Source organism: Protopterus annectens, chromosome 3.part0 (genome assembly GCF_019279795.1).
Source record: "Protopterus annectens isolate FY-2018-M chromosome 3.part0, PAN1.0, whole genome shotgun sequence".
Taxonomy (NCBI): Eukaryota; Metazoa; Chordata; order Ceratodontiformes; family Protopteridae; genus Protopterus; species Protopterus annectens.
Genome location: NC_056731.1, coordinates 120,805,901 through 120,822,650, shown reverse-complemented (window position 1 = coordinate 120,822,650; position 16,750 = coordinate 120,805,901). Strand labels below are relative to the sequence as shown.

Here is a 16,750-nt window from a genome sequence, read left to right as displayed (position 1 = left end):
CGCTTAACATATGAAGTATATTTCTTGAAGTTTTTATTGGCAACGTTTTTATCTTTTGTACCTTTGTATTGTGAATAAACGGGTTGAACTACTGCAGCTGGTCCAGTTTGTGGTTATTGTATTATAGACTGTTGAGAGACCTGGAAGAATGAATTGGATAGGGCAGATAAATGCCTTAATTCTAAATATCTGGATAACTTCAAGTTAGATAAAAAATTATAACCCCCTTTTCTGGTCACATGGTTGGGAATCACATGCACTTCCAGCTAAAAAGCTCTAGTAGCAAATTACAGATTGTGAGAGGCTGTGGAGGTAAAGAACTGCAGAGGATTTTTTTTTCACCTGGGACACATTTGACACAGAAGAAAACAAAACTGTCTAAATTGTTGACTTCCCCAACTGTGTGCTTCCTTTTTATCTTTTTTTTTTAGGTTTAGCAGAAGAAGAATCAGGTAATAAATCCTTCATAATCAACTTATTTCACCTTCTACCTTTCAGTATCCCAAAATTTCATTTTTCTCAGATATCTTATTTAGTGTCTAGTATCTCTCCGTCTTGACACACCAGACAAAGTGCATGCATATCCTGAAGGGGAAGTTTGTGCCAACATTTACTATATTCACAGAACCATAAGGAGAAGTCCATAACTATCAAATATGTACTCAAATAGCAAATAGGGAAAACTAGCCAAAATTTACCACAATTTTGAAAGCAGTCGCAATGCCTAGACACCATGATGACTACTATTCAGTACCTGAACTGAAGACTAGTTAAGTAAGGTGGTGGTCAGGGCATGGGAGAACTAACCTTAAGAATTAAGCTAATTAAGTTAGTTAGTCAAAATCAAAAGACAATATGTTTGGGAAAATCTAACTTATAAGTCAAAGAAATTTACTTAAAAGGGACAGTTCGTTTGATATTTTTCAGGGGAAAGACTACCAAGTGAGTTGTACAGCATCACTTGATGCTGACTCAAATACAATAAATGAGAACTGGAGAGAAAGGGAAATTTGATGCATTGTGGGAGCTATAGGAGGAATTTTAGAACCTAATAGAGTCTTAAAAGGTGGAAAGTGACTGCTGTCTTTACTTCAACAGTCCTAGTTTTAAAGAATATGGACTGGATCATGTACAAGCCATATTTACACACACTTAGTACCAAAGCCTAAGACAGAAGCAACCACTCGACATTTTGATGTTCAGAAAAAAAACATGTCTTTTGGACCAGAAGTAAACTTTGTTGTTTTACTTTGTAAAATCTATATAGTTAGATACCACACCCACCATCCTGATAATATCAGCATAGTTCATGCACCACATACTATCATATATTGGGTTTATGAAAAGCAATAAGTCATAACACTGATCCCCGAGGAATTCCAAGATTTATCCTATCCTCAGTCCTAAAGAAAGCTTCAAATTTCTTTTCAACTACTTCTGTTAGACAACTAAGTCTCAAACTATCTAATAAGGGTTTAATCCATACCAGATATCTATAAATGACAAAAAAGCCCCAAGGCACTGATCTTTTTACTGTGCAACCAAGTTACCACAGACACAAACGGTGGTATAAATTAACCTAGGAAGGATTTAGTAAATGCTGTATATGGACGCAAGGGACTTAAGTGGAACCAGATTATACAATCACAGGGCACAGCTTCAACTCAGTGAAGGTGGCTCACTCCTGATGCTGTCCAGTGGCCCACCATATAATTTATAGCATTACTTAAGCATAAATAAGCCTTACATTGTGATGACTTATGGCTCAGCTCTGCATTCTGAGATATCCAGTAGGAGGTTCCACTTCCGCATTAATATGTGCATTAAGTACATAGAAAAGAGGGTAGTATCACTAAATCCCAGTCATTATTTTACAGTGCTGTTCTAATGTAGGATGTACTTCCCCTTACATAGGTGTATTCTGAGATATTTCATTAGCTGTGCTGCAACCTGAAGTCTTTACAACATCAAATTGCTAAGAGCAATGGCATGTAAGGAGACTAAGAGATGTGGCTTTATGCTGCTGAACAAGTTGACAAAATATTCATGACAGTTGTGTCTGAAGTTCTATTTCTGAATCAGAATATAGAATTAGGAATAAGCTAGGCAAGCTGTTATACCTTTTGAATACTATTCTTAGGTAATACTTTTTTTTTTTTACTAACATGACTATCCCTGACTTTTCTAAGATTTTTTTAAAGATTTGATAATGAATTTCCATTAGTTCATAGGTTCATAGATGTGTACTAGGCTAATGGCCCTGGGGCCTTTACAAGCCTAGCCGATAGGATTACCCTGGCATCGTGCCACCCAACCTTAGTTCCCACTGCCTCTGTTGAGTAAAGCCACTGGAATGATCCCTGGGGTGAATTTTCTATCTCCCATCCACTCATCAATATTCCTCTTGAAGACGGCCAGTGAGGTGCTCTGATTGACATGCATGGAAAGTCTATTCCATAGCATGGGCAGTCTCTGGGTTATGTACCTGTTCCTCCAGCATGTTCTGTTGATTGTGGTTATGAGGTTGAGGTCTCTGGAGCATGTGGTGCAGAGGGATTGGGATTTCTTTAGATGTAGCATTTCTATCAGAGCTGGGTCAGACATGACTTTGTAAGTCAAGGAGAGATTGCTTCTAAGTAGGTAATATGAGACAGAGAACAGTTGGAGTTTTTTGAATCTGTCCATATAGGACAAGTGTTTAAGGCCTAGAATGCTCTTTTTAAGGTACTTTTGCGGCCTCAAAAATGTTTACCTCAGTTTATTGCTTTATAAGGATTACAGTTACTCCTTGTGTCATTGTCCTTATATATTTGCATTGTAATTGTCAGCTTATGGAATAAAGCATACCAGAAAAACAAAAATGAGAAAAATAATGTTTTTGCAGAATTAGTTTTTCAATTTTCCTTTTCTAATGTATTAAAGTGTATGTCCATTGTCCCCTGCCCACCTTAGTAATGCATGCTAACTCAAACTCCAACCCAGCCTCTAACTCTAAACAGCATAAAAAAAAATATATATATATATATATATATATATATATATATATATATATATGTGTGTGTATGTATATGTACTGTGTGTGTGTATGTATGTATATATATATATATATATATATATATATATATATATATATATATATATATATATATATATATCATTGATTGCAGCTGCAAATAAATACTTACAGACATGTTTATATTCATAGAACCACTTACTCACACACACACACACACACACACACACACACACACACACACACACACACACACACACACACACACACACACACACATAGACAAACATACATTTCTAGACAGCTGCGAACAACCTCCTACACATAAGTTCACATTCGCAGAACTACTCATTCATACACCTATATGCACAGTCCCATTCATAGGAGTGAATGGGAGTATGCCATCAAAAGATGGCATATATTTGTTCCTCCCTGCAACCAAAATAACTTGGTAAAACAATTCTTTGAATCACTTTATACTTTTATTCTGGCGTCATTACAATTTCCAGGGGAGAACACATGCTAACTAGCATTAGCTGCACCTCCAAATTGATGCATTTGCATGTGGCTTATCCAGTGAGACCACTGCCCATGCTACAGCCAGTGTTAACATACTGCTACTGTACTACCACTACAAAATGGTCTCTGAATCACTCTTGGCTCTTGAATCAAATTAAGTTAAATGATGCTAGGTCCAAGTTGTGCATATTTAACCCATCTCTTGACAAATGTGGATTTCTGAGGTTACCATTTGGAATCTCTTTGGATCTAGAAGCATTTTAGGGAGTTGTAGCAAATAAAGATGCAAGACTAGATGATATAGTCACCATCATAAACTAGATGTATTTCAGGGAGCTGTAACAAATACGGATGCAAGACTAGGTGATATAGTTAACATCATAAACTAGGAATATGACTAATTTTTATTAAAACTACTGGATAAACTGAGAAGGGCTTGAAAAAATAAATAAAAGCAAGTATCAAATTGGTATAATTTCTCTTAAATACATGGGCTATTTTCTGTCATCAAAATGGTTACACCTAAAACTGGCAAAGATACAACAATTGTAAATATGCATAATGTCATCCTTATGCATTTCTGAGGCATGGTGCAATTTTCCTCCATGTTTATTCCTAACTTTGCAAATGCAATGATACTACTCAGTAAGATATTAAAGCATGGTGTGACTTGTTTTTGGTCAGTGCAACTGAAAAAGGGTTTTGGCATGCTTAAACATCTTAAGTCACTGCTGCACCTACACTCAGATTTTATGATGCGCTATAACCTAGTCTAGCAGGTAGATGCTAGCCAACTGACTCTCAGCAGGATGCCATTACAGGACAGTAAACTAAAATCCTAAATGTGTAAGGGCTAGAAGTTTAACTGATGCTCAAATGCACTATGACCAAATCAAAAATAAGACATTTGTAATATTATTTTGATATAACAAATGTTATGGCTTTATCTGTAGCAAAAGAGGTAAAGGATAGTGTTATTATATTATAAGTCACTCAAAAACATGTTTAAAAATCTTTACATAAAGCACCTGGAAGACTCCAAAGAATGCTGTCACCTTTGCAAAGTTATAACCCGCAAGTTTCGTACAAGCTTAGCAAGATAATTCATATACCTGATACAATGAAAACAGCGTATTTATATTTGCCAAATATCTACTGAAACTCTTCCCAAGCCTAAGGCATATACATAGAGGATCTGAACAGTAGTTACTGCGTGATGGCATTATGTCAGAATAGAGCGACAATCGTATGCCACTTCATTCTGTTATATGAATTTGTTTGCCCTATACTTATGAGATGTCATGTATTCAAGGCTTATTATGTAAAGCAGGCAGACTCATTATTCCTGCACAGTTACTTGGAACATGCTTAACAAATGTTATGAATTACATTCACACATGATCAAGTAAAAAGAAAGCTCTTAATTTGGCTTGACACATCAGAACACATAGAATAGGTGGTTCAAAATTGTGTAGAAAGCAACATATTTTTAAATAAACATGAGAAAAAAAAATTTGATGCCTCAAAAATTTCATCTTTACCTTAGACGAAAGTAGGAGATGTCTTATATCATTATAAAGGTACATATTTTTTTTTGTTCATAGATTACTTACATTTGTATAAGATATGCAATTTTGTGGCATGGTAAATCAAACTGTTGTTACTTTGTCATTAGTTAATATTGACAAAACATGGAATTCCTAAAAGTCATATTAGATAAAGATCTTCAGTTTGTAACCCAGGAATTTTATAACATTTTCAGCATCACTGGGAATTTAAACACATTACTTCAAGTTTCTCATAAACAAGTTTAAGTACTCTAGCCCTTCTGACTCTTATTTTCCTGTTCTTCTGTACTGAACCCACCCACCCCCATATAGTCTGTTTTCTTATGTCCAGCACTAAGTACAAGTTACCAGTTTATGTGCAGTCCTGGTAACTAACAATAAGAAAGCTGATGTGGAGCTGCCACAGGAAAGGTAGCTTACTATAAGCTCATTCGTTGACAGGGAAATCAGCTTGCTTAGACTACACTTTTTGTGTTATCCACTCTCAAATACTTACACATACAGTTTTCTGAGGATTTCTTCACAGGAAAATGGGTTCTTAAACAGGAAAACAATCTGTCAGTGAAGATTACTTTGTGGCATGATGTCTGGAATCACAGCATAAATGAGAAGTGCACTATAAGTGTTTTCTTCTTCCAGAGGAGGAGGTATAGGAGAGTTTGTAGGGTATGAGACCTTCACATATGTATGAATTCTACTGAATAGTATTGAAGGATATTACATTGTAACTTGTGATCATTGGATAGCTGAATTATGGCAAATATCCGAGTTAATTAACTCTGCTCCAGCTACTGCTGAACTTGGGGAAGGGGGTGATTCATAGTTTTCAGATTTACTTGTGAGCAATGTATGAAACTATTGTCATATACTGTATATCACTAAGGGAATAAGATACAGTATAGGAAATCAATATACATTATAAGGATGCATAGCTTGTCTTGTAGCTCATGATGGATATTTAGTATTTGGCATCATAATAGTGAATTATAAAACAATTAAAGGAAAAACAAACAAAAAAAAGAAAACTGCAATGCCACATTTGTCATAATAAAATTGGTTCATGTGTGTAATATTTACTTTCCCTTCTATAAGCTTTATACACTTTTTAAGTAATACGTATAGCTCCCCTCTGCTAGTATATACATGCTGGATTCTTGGGTATGGATGAAGTGCTGCTGCATAAGTTGGACTTACTTATAACAGTAGATGTTTGAATTCTTCACTGCTACAGTAGCCTATGGGTTGTATCCTGCCAAAGATATAGGAACTAGCCAGCTTCCAAAAACTTTCTTCCTCACCCACAATGTCATTCTGGCTGCTTTTAGGCCAAGCCCTTTTTTGGGGGAGGTATATAAGCAGCCAGAGTGACTAAAAAATCTTCAGGACTTTACCGCTCCTAAAAAAAAAATGGAGAACTCATCCTGAACACACCAAGGTATTAACAATAAAACTAACATTATATCCCATAAGAACTATATCCAAGAAAGGAAAGGAGGATAGGTAAGTGCAACTTATACAACTACACTATATTCATAGTTCTCAGTGCTGCAGAAGACTATGGGCAGACTACCATAGCTCATCCACCCTGAAAGGAGGAAAGATAAGAGTCCAGACGCCCCTGGAAAATGGTCCTAGCAAAGCTTGCTCTGAACATGGAAAGGAATTCAGTTTGTATTGTTTTACAATAGGATGGATGGAGGACCAAGTCGTTACCTTTAGCATGCTTCTAGAGTTCATCCCTTTCCAGTATGACATTGTAGAAGCTAAGCCTCCAGTAAAATGTGCCTTAATACTGCATAGAATGGAGTTTCCATGGTGAGAGTAACAAAAAACAATATCAGAGGACAGCCACTTGGAAATTAATCTTCTTAGTCTCAGAATAGGAAATAAATTGCTGGTTAGCCTTCCTGAGTTTACCTGATTTGCCTGTGCACATCGTCAGTGTGTAGAATCTTTTTTCCTTTCTTTTTAGAATCTGTATAGAACTAGGGAGATTTATGGCTTGATTGAATGTAAACTCTGAAGCAATTGAGGGTGTAACAGAGGTTTTTATGAGCAGAGTGACCTGTCTGTGTGGAAAACCAGAGAGGGTTCTCCCACCATGACAGCTTGCAACTCAGGTACTCGTCTTGCAGATGTCAAAGCAGTAAGAAGAGCAATTTTCCAAGTGATGAACCCTAGGTCAGCCTGACTGGTTGGTTCAAAGGATGACATGGTTACTTTTTCTAGCACAAAGCTGAGATCCCAAGCAGGATGAACCTCTATGAGGAGGTCTCAGGTGTAAAACTCCCTTTAAAACTGTTTTACATCAAACAGAGAAGAAAGAGGGGGCCATGGACAGACATGCTGAAATGGCCATAAGATGGACCTTCAAAGAGGCATAAGATAGCCCAGAGGATAGCAAATATTTAAGCACCAGTGGTAAAAAAAAACCCTGATGGGTCTCTAGTCAATAGCTAGAAACCAACTAGAAAATCTCTTCCACTTGCCAGTGCATGATTTTCTAGTAGCAGGCTGTCTTGCTTGCTTTAGTACCTGTTGCACATCTTCATAAAATAATTGATTTCCTAAATAGAACAAAAACTGAATCATTCAGGCAGCCAGTTGGAATTGTGTCATGCTGGAGTGTATTAAAGTCCCCATGTCCTGTGTGAATAGATCTAGTCTGTGAGAAAGCATGTGATAATTTCCCCTGACCAGTTCAACATTGGAGTCACCACAATGATTTTTATAGAGTCTTTCTGAATCTTTAGAATAACACTGGACATCACTAGAATGGATAGAAATGCTTATGGAAACATCTCTGCTAGGGCAATGGAAGAACCTCTGTTTTCCAGGCTTGCTTAAAGGGACTCCTGGAACAGAATCTGTTTAGTATGAAAGGAGGCAAACAAATCTACTTGAGCTGTTCCCCACATTTGGAGCAACTCCTGGCAGACCTCTTTGTTGAGTTTCTACTCATGAGGTTCTGCACAGGATATGCTTAGCTTGTCTGCCATTATGATTTGCTCTGGTGACATATAAGAAGCTTGCAAAGTTAAGGATTGCTGTAGAGCTAACTACCAAACTATCATTGTCAGCTGTGTGAAGGGCGACAAGTACAGAGAAGGGAAAATGTTATTGCATGCATTTCATTTCTAATATGCTTTTGCAGCAAAATGCATTCTTGAATATTCTTCTGTATGTATCTGTTGATTTGTATACTGTCTAATATTAGAAAGTACTGACAGTGTTAGACAAGTATTAGAAACGTATAAGATTTGTTCTGAGTAGAAAGTGCTATCATGGAATTTGGAATTAATGCCCAATATGAAATGTCAAAAGTGGTCAAAAGATCGTAGTCAACAAAATTAATGCTGTATTTTTTTCTATACTTGTTAAAATAATATTGCTTTTAATGAATAAAGTATTAAAACTCATGCATGCTGTGCAATAAAAGAGGTTATTCTCTGCTGAATTGTGTCACACAAAAGTTATTTGGTAGCTGCGGTTTTACAAGTGGCACAGGGGGACAAATTGATGCCCCCTGTTTCTTTATGTACCACATAACCATGGTGTTGTCTGTCTTGATCTGTAAAGAAACTCGGTCCCAGAGATAATGCAGGGACTTTATGGCATGACTCAACTGCCAATATTTCTTTTATACTGATGTACATTTATCTGTCTGTACTGTTGCACAGTATTTGCAGTTTTATCCCCATTAAAACTGCTCCCCAAGCAAAATCTGAGGAATCAGTCAGTACAGATTGTGTTGGGGTGGGTGAAGAAGAAGGGAGATCTGGATTGTGAGCAGTTTGATTCCCTTACCAATGCAGTTCTGATTTGACGAAGCCCCAGGCTGGAATCTGAATCACCAGCAGATGAGAATGTTGGTTCCACATGTTTTTGGGATACCACTGAATCTTTTTTCATGTGTAACCTGGCAAAGGGAATCATGAGAATTATAAAAGCCACGAGGCCTAATATTCTGAGAAATTCTCTGGCTGTAGCCTGACACTAGTGAGAAAAGTTTAGGAAGACTTACAGATACAAACCTACTTTTTCCTGAGGATAGAGTCTTTTGCAACAGTGTCTATTAGGCAATCAAGAAAAACAATCTTGTGTCACAACGTGAGGATGGATTTTTACATACTTATCTGTAATCCTTGATGTTCTAGGAGGGAAGATACCTTTGTTAAGGACTTGTAATAACTGGGAAAGACTCTGCAGAAACAAGGCATCCAAATAAGGAAAAATGTGGATATCCTGAAATCTGCAGTGGGCCACCGCAGGGTCTTCATACTTTGTAAACACTCTTGGTTCAGTAATCAGCCCAAAGGGTAATGCAGAGAACGACTGATGCATAAAGATACAAAGAATCTTAGAAATTACTTGAAGTTGCTTGCTACTGGGATGCGATGGTATGCATTTTTGAGGTCTAAATTTACCGTAAGAATTTGATCTAGGATAAGAGATAACAGTGAAGGGTTAACATCTCGAATTTTAGAATCTTTACTAAAAGACTGAAAGAGGAAATTGGTCTCCAAGAGTATTGTTTCTTTGGAACAGGAAACATTCTGGAATAAAAGCTTTTTCCTGTTTGATGTGCAGGAACATGGTCTATGACACCTGCCTCTAACAAGTGTTATAGCACTAAAGAAAACAATTCTGTTTGATTGGGAGAGTGAGGGGGATTCCTCTGAAAGCACTTTTTTATCCATTGTCAACTGTGTCCCTCCTGAATAACATTCAGAACCCATTTGTCTGAAAAAATATGTTGCCAAAAGTGAGCATTCAGAGTCAGTTTCATTGAAAAGGAAAGAGATGCAGGGCATAATAGGGAGGGAGGTGACCTGACTTCTGGCATAGTCATTTGTGCACATGACACTTTTTGTGAAAACTCCTTTCTTTTGGGGATTTTAATTACAGCCCTTCGTATCATATCTTCTTTGTTGTCTTTTTTCAAGAAGCACCACTTCTTTGTTTTGTCTTTAACAGGAAACTGAGGATTTGAAGGGAAAGAAAAAAAAAACTAAAAACTATGATTTACCTCCCTCATCCCATTGTTTGAGCATCAGGACTGAAAAAGGCCCAATTAAAACCTCCCTATCAAGACGGGAGTTTAGAACTTCTGACTTTCAATCATCTGAAAACTTTTGGTTTTGTATCTAGGCAAATTTTCTCAAGGCTTTGGTTGAAGCAGAAGCCCTAAAAACAGAATTAGCACAATTATACACACTTTTTAAGACACATTTAGAAACGTGAGACAAGTTAGCCACAATCTGATATAAGTAAGAACTTCCTTCAGGAGACTAGGAAGCAGAGAATTCTCTCAAACTATTAACACGTTTAAGCATAAATGTCCACATATAGCCCCAGTAATAAAGTATTCTAAAGGCTAAGTTAGAGGAAGAAAAACATTTCCTACCCAGTCTGTTCAGAAGGTTACCCTCTCTATCTCAAGGAACTGGGTTAGGGGAAGTAAAGCACTCGTTCACATTAGGAGCAGTAGAAGACAGATAGCAGCTGGATCTAGTCTATGATGAAAAAATAGATATTTGTTAGTTTGAGAGACTTTGTACAATTTGTCTGCCTTTGTGGCACAGATAGCTGAGAGTAAGAAGCATTGCAAGCAGAATTAAAAGCATCCTCCAAGGCTGATGGAATGGGTGCAGTATGCAGGCCTTCCTGTTGTAATAGATCATAGTATCTGCCCAGTTCAGGGGGATCGTTAATCTGCTCATTATTTCTGCAATAGGAAATCACACGGGGTAGACAGGACTAGTTCACATGTTATGAGAATGTCAATTTATTAAGGAGCTGTGAGCAGGAACCTTGGAATTATTTGGTGGAAGGGCTTATAATATGTGAGTTTCTGAAAGTGGTAGAGTAAGTGAGAACATGAACAATGATGAATCCATAATGAAGATCTGAAGGGGGGGAACAATGCATGGCAATAAATTGCCTATCAAGGGGTATAGAAGGGGAACCAAGGAAAAAAATGAAGGTACAGTGTAAAATGACACTGAATACATAAGGAGTAAAGAGATGCTAAAAAATGCTTATGAAAGAAAGTATGTCATAAGAAAATTCAAAGAAACATTTGTGAAAGAAAAAAGGACATTTAAATGATATTGGTGAAGGTATGAATCAGATCATGATAAAAACAGGTGAGGCGTGTTAGAAAAGTATGTAGAAGTTATGTGCTTATTAAAAATTGCCTACCAGTAAAGCCATCATGGAACATCTACAAGAGATGAAGATTTTCAAAAATCTACATAATTACTAGTCATACAAAGGTTTCAGTAAGACAGAAAGACTTTTAAGTATATCAAACTCTAAAAACAATATTTTAATTATAAAATGACAGATGTGGTCACTTGAATGAATGTTTTTTTTTCTTTTCTCAAAATTACCTAATAAAAAGAATATATAATAAAAATATATTTTTACTTGGCAAACGTGTCATTTGTGGTAGTTCATAAAGTTAATATTTCACATCATTTAAGCCTACTGAAGTCTATAACAATTATATTTGGATTCTGTGACTGCTGTGCATGTTAGATGCCCAATGGTAATATGTTTAATATTAGCTGAACAACAGCTTTGCCTTTTAGCATTTACCAATAAAGTTATTTTTTTTACAGGAATCTGTACATACCTTTCTTAATTTGGCAGATCCAGTCAAAATAGCCATCACAGTGTTTGACATGCCAGTCTATATCATAAGAAACTGTTGCAATTGCACAGAGCTCTAATCCTAAATGGCTATCCGGCTCTCGATATCCCCAGTTTGTATAATCCAGCTATGGTACAGAATAAAGAACACAGTTGTAAGAAAACAGGCAACGAGTCAGTCTTCAGTAATAAGCCATTTGAGCACACTTTTCATGAAACAAAAATAATGTTTTCCTCCAGGAAATATAGAATAAATTATGGTAGTCTCTTTAGACAAAAAACGGAGAGCTTGACCTATTTTCTGTCTGCTTATCCTTACAGACCTTATTGTTGCTTCTATCCATTAGGGTTTTCTTCAGTGCTTCAGAGTTGTCATCATTTATTGCCTAAATGCTATTTACACTCATCACAAATGTTATCAAATTAATATTTGCATTATTTGCAGGTAATAAAGATTCCTACATGTTTTACGGTCTTACATCATGTGTCACTTAATTGATAAGGTGTAACAAAATATTTGATACTGCATAATCACATTATATCATCAATGGCCAAAAGTCAAAGCCAAATGCTAAATGCATATCAAACCCACTTCAAGGCACTGTTAGACATATAATGATCCATTCACTGCTATTCACCCATGCCTCATTTCTGTTTTTGTGAGCAAATATAGCATTTCCACTGCAAATGTTGTAGTCCATTGATATGCATTCTCTTTTTACATACCCGCTGCTCTGGAAAAAATATACAAAACCAATGAAATACTTTGTCAGAAAATCTGCAGTTTGGCTGAAAACAAATAGTAGTTCTTTTCTCTACTACATGCATCACATGGTCTGTTCTTTAGGACCAGTGTGATTCATTTTGTGGGGCTTGTTCCATAGATTAGGTTAGTGTCAGTTTGCCAGCAGCCTCTTTTCAAGACAGACATAAAGCCACAGTGGAACTTCCCCTTCTGTTTTTGATATGTGCAATGAAATCTTTTACATGCGCCCGAGATGCTGCCAACTCATGCAAATCAGACCTCAGCTTAGCATTTCATCTGAAAGACAGCACACTCAGGATTGCTGAACCTCCTTCATACTGCACTATAGTGGCTGCATTACAGAAAGAACACAGGTACCTCATATGGGAATAAAACACAGTCTTCAAATCTTCCCGCACATAACTTACTGAACTACTTGCTGAACCACTGACACTGGTCAGTAAAAATAGATAGTACCATGATGCAAAAAGGAGTAGAATGCTTAGTATTTGAAGGAAATAAGCAATTTAAACCATTTGCAATAATGTTATAGCCTAATACAGAATAAACAAAGCATAGGCACTCATATATATATATATATATATATATATATATATATATATATATATATATATACACACACACACACACACACACACACACACACACACACACACACACACACACACACGCACACGCACACATACACAAACACACCTTGAAACTCACATTTATTGAAAATGCTTCTGGCCAGAGGCAGATTAAGTGTATCTTTGTGCTGTTTTCAAACCATGGGCCCTCTGCACACAGTTTAGGACCATGCATACATGCATGTGTTCCTTGATTCACCTTCCTGATTGTAACAAATTATATTTCTTGTTTAATACAGCACCAAGTATGTTTGAAATTTGTAGTTTTAAACATACAAAAAAAAATATTATTTTGTTCTACTGTCTTATATCACATATGCTTATTTACTTTGTAGCACATGTTTTGTCTGATTAGTATCTTTAATTGAACTTTAATGTTTTGAAACTGAATTATTAATGTGCTGTATATTTTATGTGGAGCTTTTCTCCCCGGGCCTCTACTGAAAATGGGCATATATTCAGTTAGACTAGCCCGGTCAACAAATGTAAAATAAAATAAAAACTTAAATGTCCCACAGTTTTCTAAAAGATCATGTTATGATGTTATCCTAATATTGAGGTTTCTGGGCTTGCTGTGTTTCTCCCATGAGGTCCTAACAGTACCTGCTCTGTTTACAGATTATTACCACAGATGTTGCCATCCTACTTAAATCTCCCACAGTTTTTTAAAAGATGATGTTATCCTAATGCTGAGGTTTCTGGGCTTGCTGTGCTTCTTCCATGAGGTCCTAGAAGTGTCTGCTGTATTTACAGATGATAACTTCCACAAGGTCCTATCAAAGGGCTTATTTTATTTATGGAAGATTGTTTTTACATTTTTTTTTTATAATGAAGCTGCGTCCCCCTTAGCCAACATGCTGCTCTCAGCCAACACAGGCCGTAGACAGCTGCCTAGGTCTCCTAGTGCTGGATCCGGCTCTATATAACATCAATGACCATTCTGAATTCATGTCTAAAATTCTAAGTACGCAGACAATATGTCAAAAATAATTAAACCACAACATTATATTCCAAAATACATAAAAAACACAAACTATTTTTCTTGGGGGACCAGCCTCCCCACAGTTCCTACATCCTCTTATCTAAATATACTAAGTATATATAGTTGCCCAATGAATGGTGAAAAAAAAACAACAACAACAAAGCAAATGCCGAAAATTCTCTTCTTGAAGACAAACTCACTGGGTCACAGCATATTAATTTCTAGTCGTCAAATCTACATAGGTTTCTTGAACTGAAACGTAGCTTGATAAGGTAACCAAACTCTTCAGTTACCATGTCTTTCATGAAGCATTTTTGCAAAGAGGGGGGCATACCCTTTGCACCCCTCCCCCCGCAAGGGAAGATTTCCACCCATACCTTACGTGCTAATGCACAATCATGTAGAACCAGAATCAGGCCTAATTTTTTACATATGACAGCTCCCTTCCATCTATGATCCTATTATCTCCTTTCACTATGTGACATTCAGTACATGAGACTCTCCCTGAGGGTGCACTAACTAGGTAGCTCTCAACAAGCTGATCTTTGATTAGGTGGACTTATCTCACAACAAACCTTTTCTAATGCATTATATAAAACAGTTTACATTACTGAAACAGCAAAGCAATTTTTATTTATGCTTTTCTTTTTTAAAGTAACAATATGGTAACAAATAAAAGCCACAGAAGCTAGCGTAAAAAACATTGCTATATCAATAATGCAATTTTTCAGGGAGCGATGTTTGAGAGAACTAAGAATCTTTCACATTCTGCAGTCATGAGACATGGTAAATCAATTAAAATCTGCACAGATTTAAATTTCCTTAGATTACTTTAAAATCATTTGTAATATGTAATGTAATAAGTATATCAAAACTTAATCTAAGCAATTCCCATTACTTAGGGTTTATGATGTGTTGCAGATTACCGGTTTGTTTCAGTTTGTAAAAACTGTTTGCTGTTCCTTTACTCCCAGTAATCTTTTAATCTGATATTCACACAATACTATATATTTTTCAGCATTTTCTCAGCAAATACAATAAGCTACAATTAGTCTTTCAACATGAATCAAATAACTACAGAAATGTCCCACAATATAAATGCCTTAGAAAGCACTATAGAAAAATGAGATTATTTAAGGATGCATCTGCATGAGTAACCTGGAATACATGCTCTCTCATGCCACAGTCAGTACTCCTGGCAAAGAGGAGATTGCCAGCACAAACACCACACCACCCACATCACATAACCAAGCACAACACATACCCACCTATGCAGAGGTTCTCAATAAAAACTTACCTAAACAGCAGAGACCTCCAAAACACACTCACAAACATTCCACACACAATACCAAACATATCACACACAGCAGGTAACACACCAGTGTCTCACAAACACAGCCTATAAAGCATAACTATAAACCAAACATACTAGTCATTGGTGACTCAGTTGTGAGATACACAGATGTCCCCCTCACCAGGCTCAACATGGAGAAGGTCATTGTCAGTTGTCTGTCAGGTTCCAGAATCCTCCACATCATGCACGCACTTAAGTCTCTCCACAAAAGGTACAAGTATGACTCTGTCTTTGTCCATGTTGGTGTGAATGACTTGAAACGTACCTCCCTGGTCTATATGAAGAGAGACATGACTGAGCTCTCAGAGTATGTGTCCCAGGCAGGTATGCCTCTAACCCTAAGCAGCATCCTACCTTCACCAAAAATGATACCAGAATACCAACAAAAAATAATTGACTTCAACAACTGTCTTAGTTTCTCGTGACATTCCAAGGGAATCCAGTATCTGCCTGGGATGACATGGTTGACAGGCCTCGACACTTTGCCAGAGATGACCTCCACCCGTCACCCCTGGGATTCCTGATTCCGGCCAAGGCTCTTGCCTCCCCCATTGTGCCTTTTTTAGGCAATGTCCCAAAGACAAATATTCCAACATAAAAGATCTATCAAAAAGCCAATTGAAGGTCATGCTGCTTAACACTAGGAGCCTTAACCTGAAAATGCACTCACTGGAGGCCTCATTTCACACACTCTGTCCCCAAAATGAGGTCAGGAAAACTAAACTTGGTGGAGTCTCTATCTTCATTAAAGACAATCACATCTCCAGTCTGGTTTGCTAGCATGACACACTAGAAGTACTCCAGGTGCAACTGACAGTTGGCAAGTCACCCATCCTTACAGCCAGCTATAGACTCCCCTCCATGACTCAGGACACCCACTCTTCCTACCTGGACCTACTGACTCCATCAAGGTACCCCCTAATATCCTGATCCTTGGTGACTTCAACTACCCCACCCAGTTGCTGGGAGAAAAATCTGTCCCTCTAGCATGTCCCATTTAAGTGGCAGGCCATATTTAGATCCCTGGAACATGTAGCTCTAGTCCAGTTTGATTTACGGATGTGCAGCAAATTCATTAAGTTTGGGTCGGAGACTGCTCTGTAGGCCAGGCATAAGTCTCCCCTAAGAAGCCTATATGATACTGAGTATAATGACAGGGACATTAGTCAGTCTGTATAAGGCATGTGCTGGAGACCCTTGATCTTCCTAGTTAGGAACCTCTGAGGTATCTCTAATTGCTGAAGGTGCTTTGTACATTACAT

At 37.2% G+C, this 16,750-nt stretch overlaps 1 protein-coding gene across 1 annotated transcript in view; it reads right to left on the bottom strand.

Annotated features, from left to right (window-relative positions):
* LOC122796778 (macrophage mannose receptor 1-like) overlaps window positions 1-16,750 on the bottom strand; it is a 2,090,270-nt gene that overhangs the window by 1,278,225 nt on the left and 795,295 nt on the right. Inside the window, exon 15 of the mRNA XM_044065506.1 lies at window positions 11,741-11,885. Coding sequence (XP_043921441.1) covers window positions 11,741-11,885 — 145 coding nt within the window. The remainder of the gene's footprint in view (window positions 1-11,740; window positions 11,886-16,750) is intronic.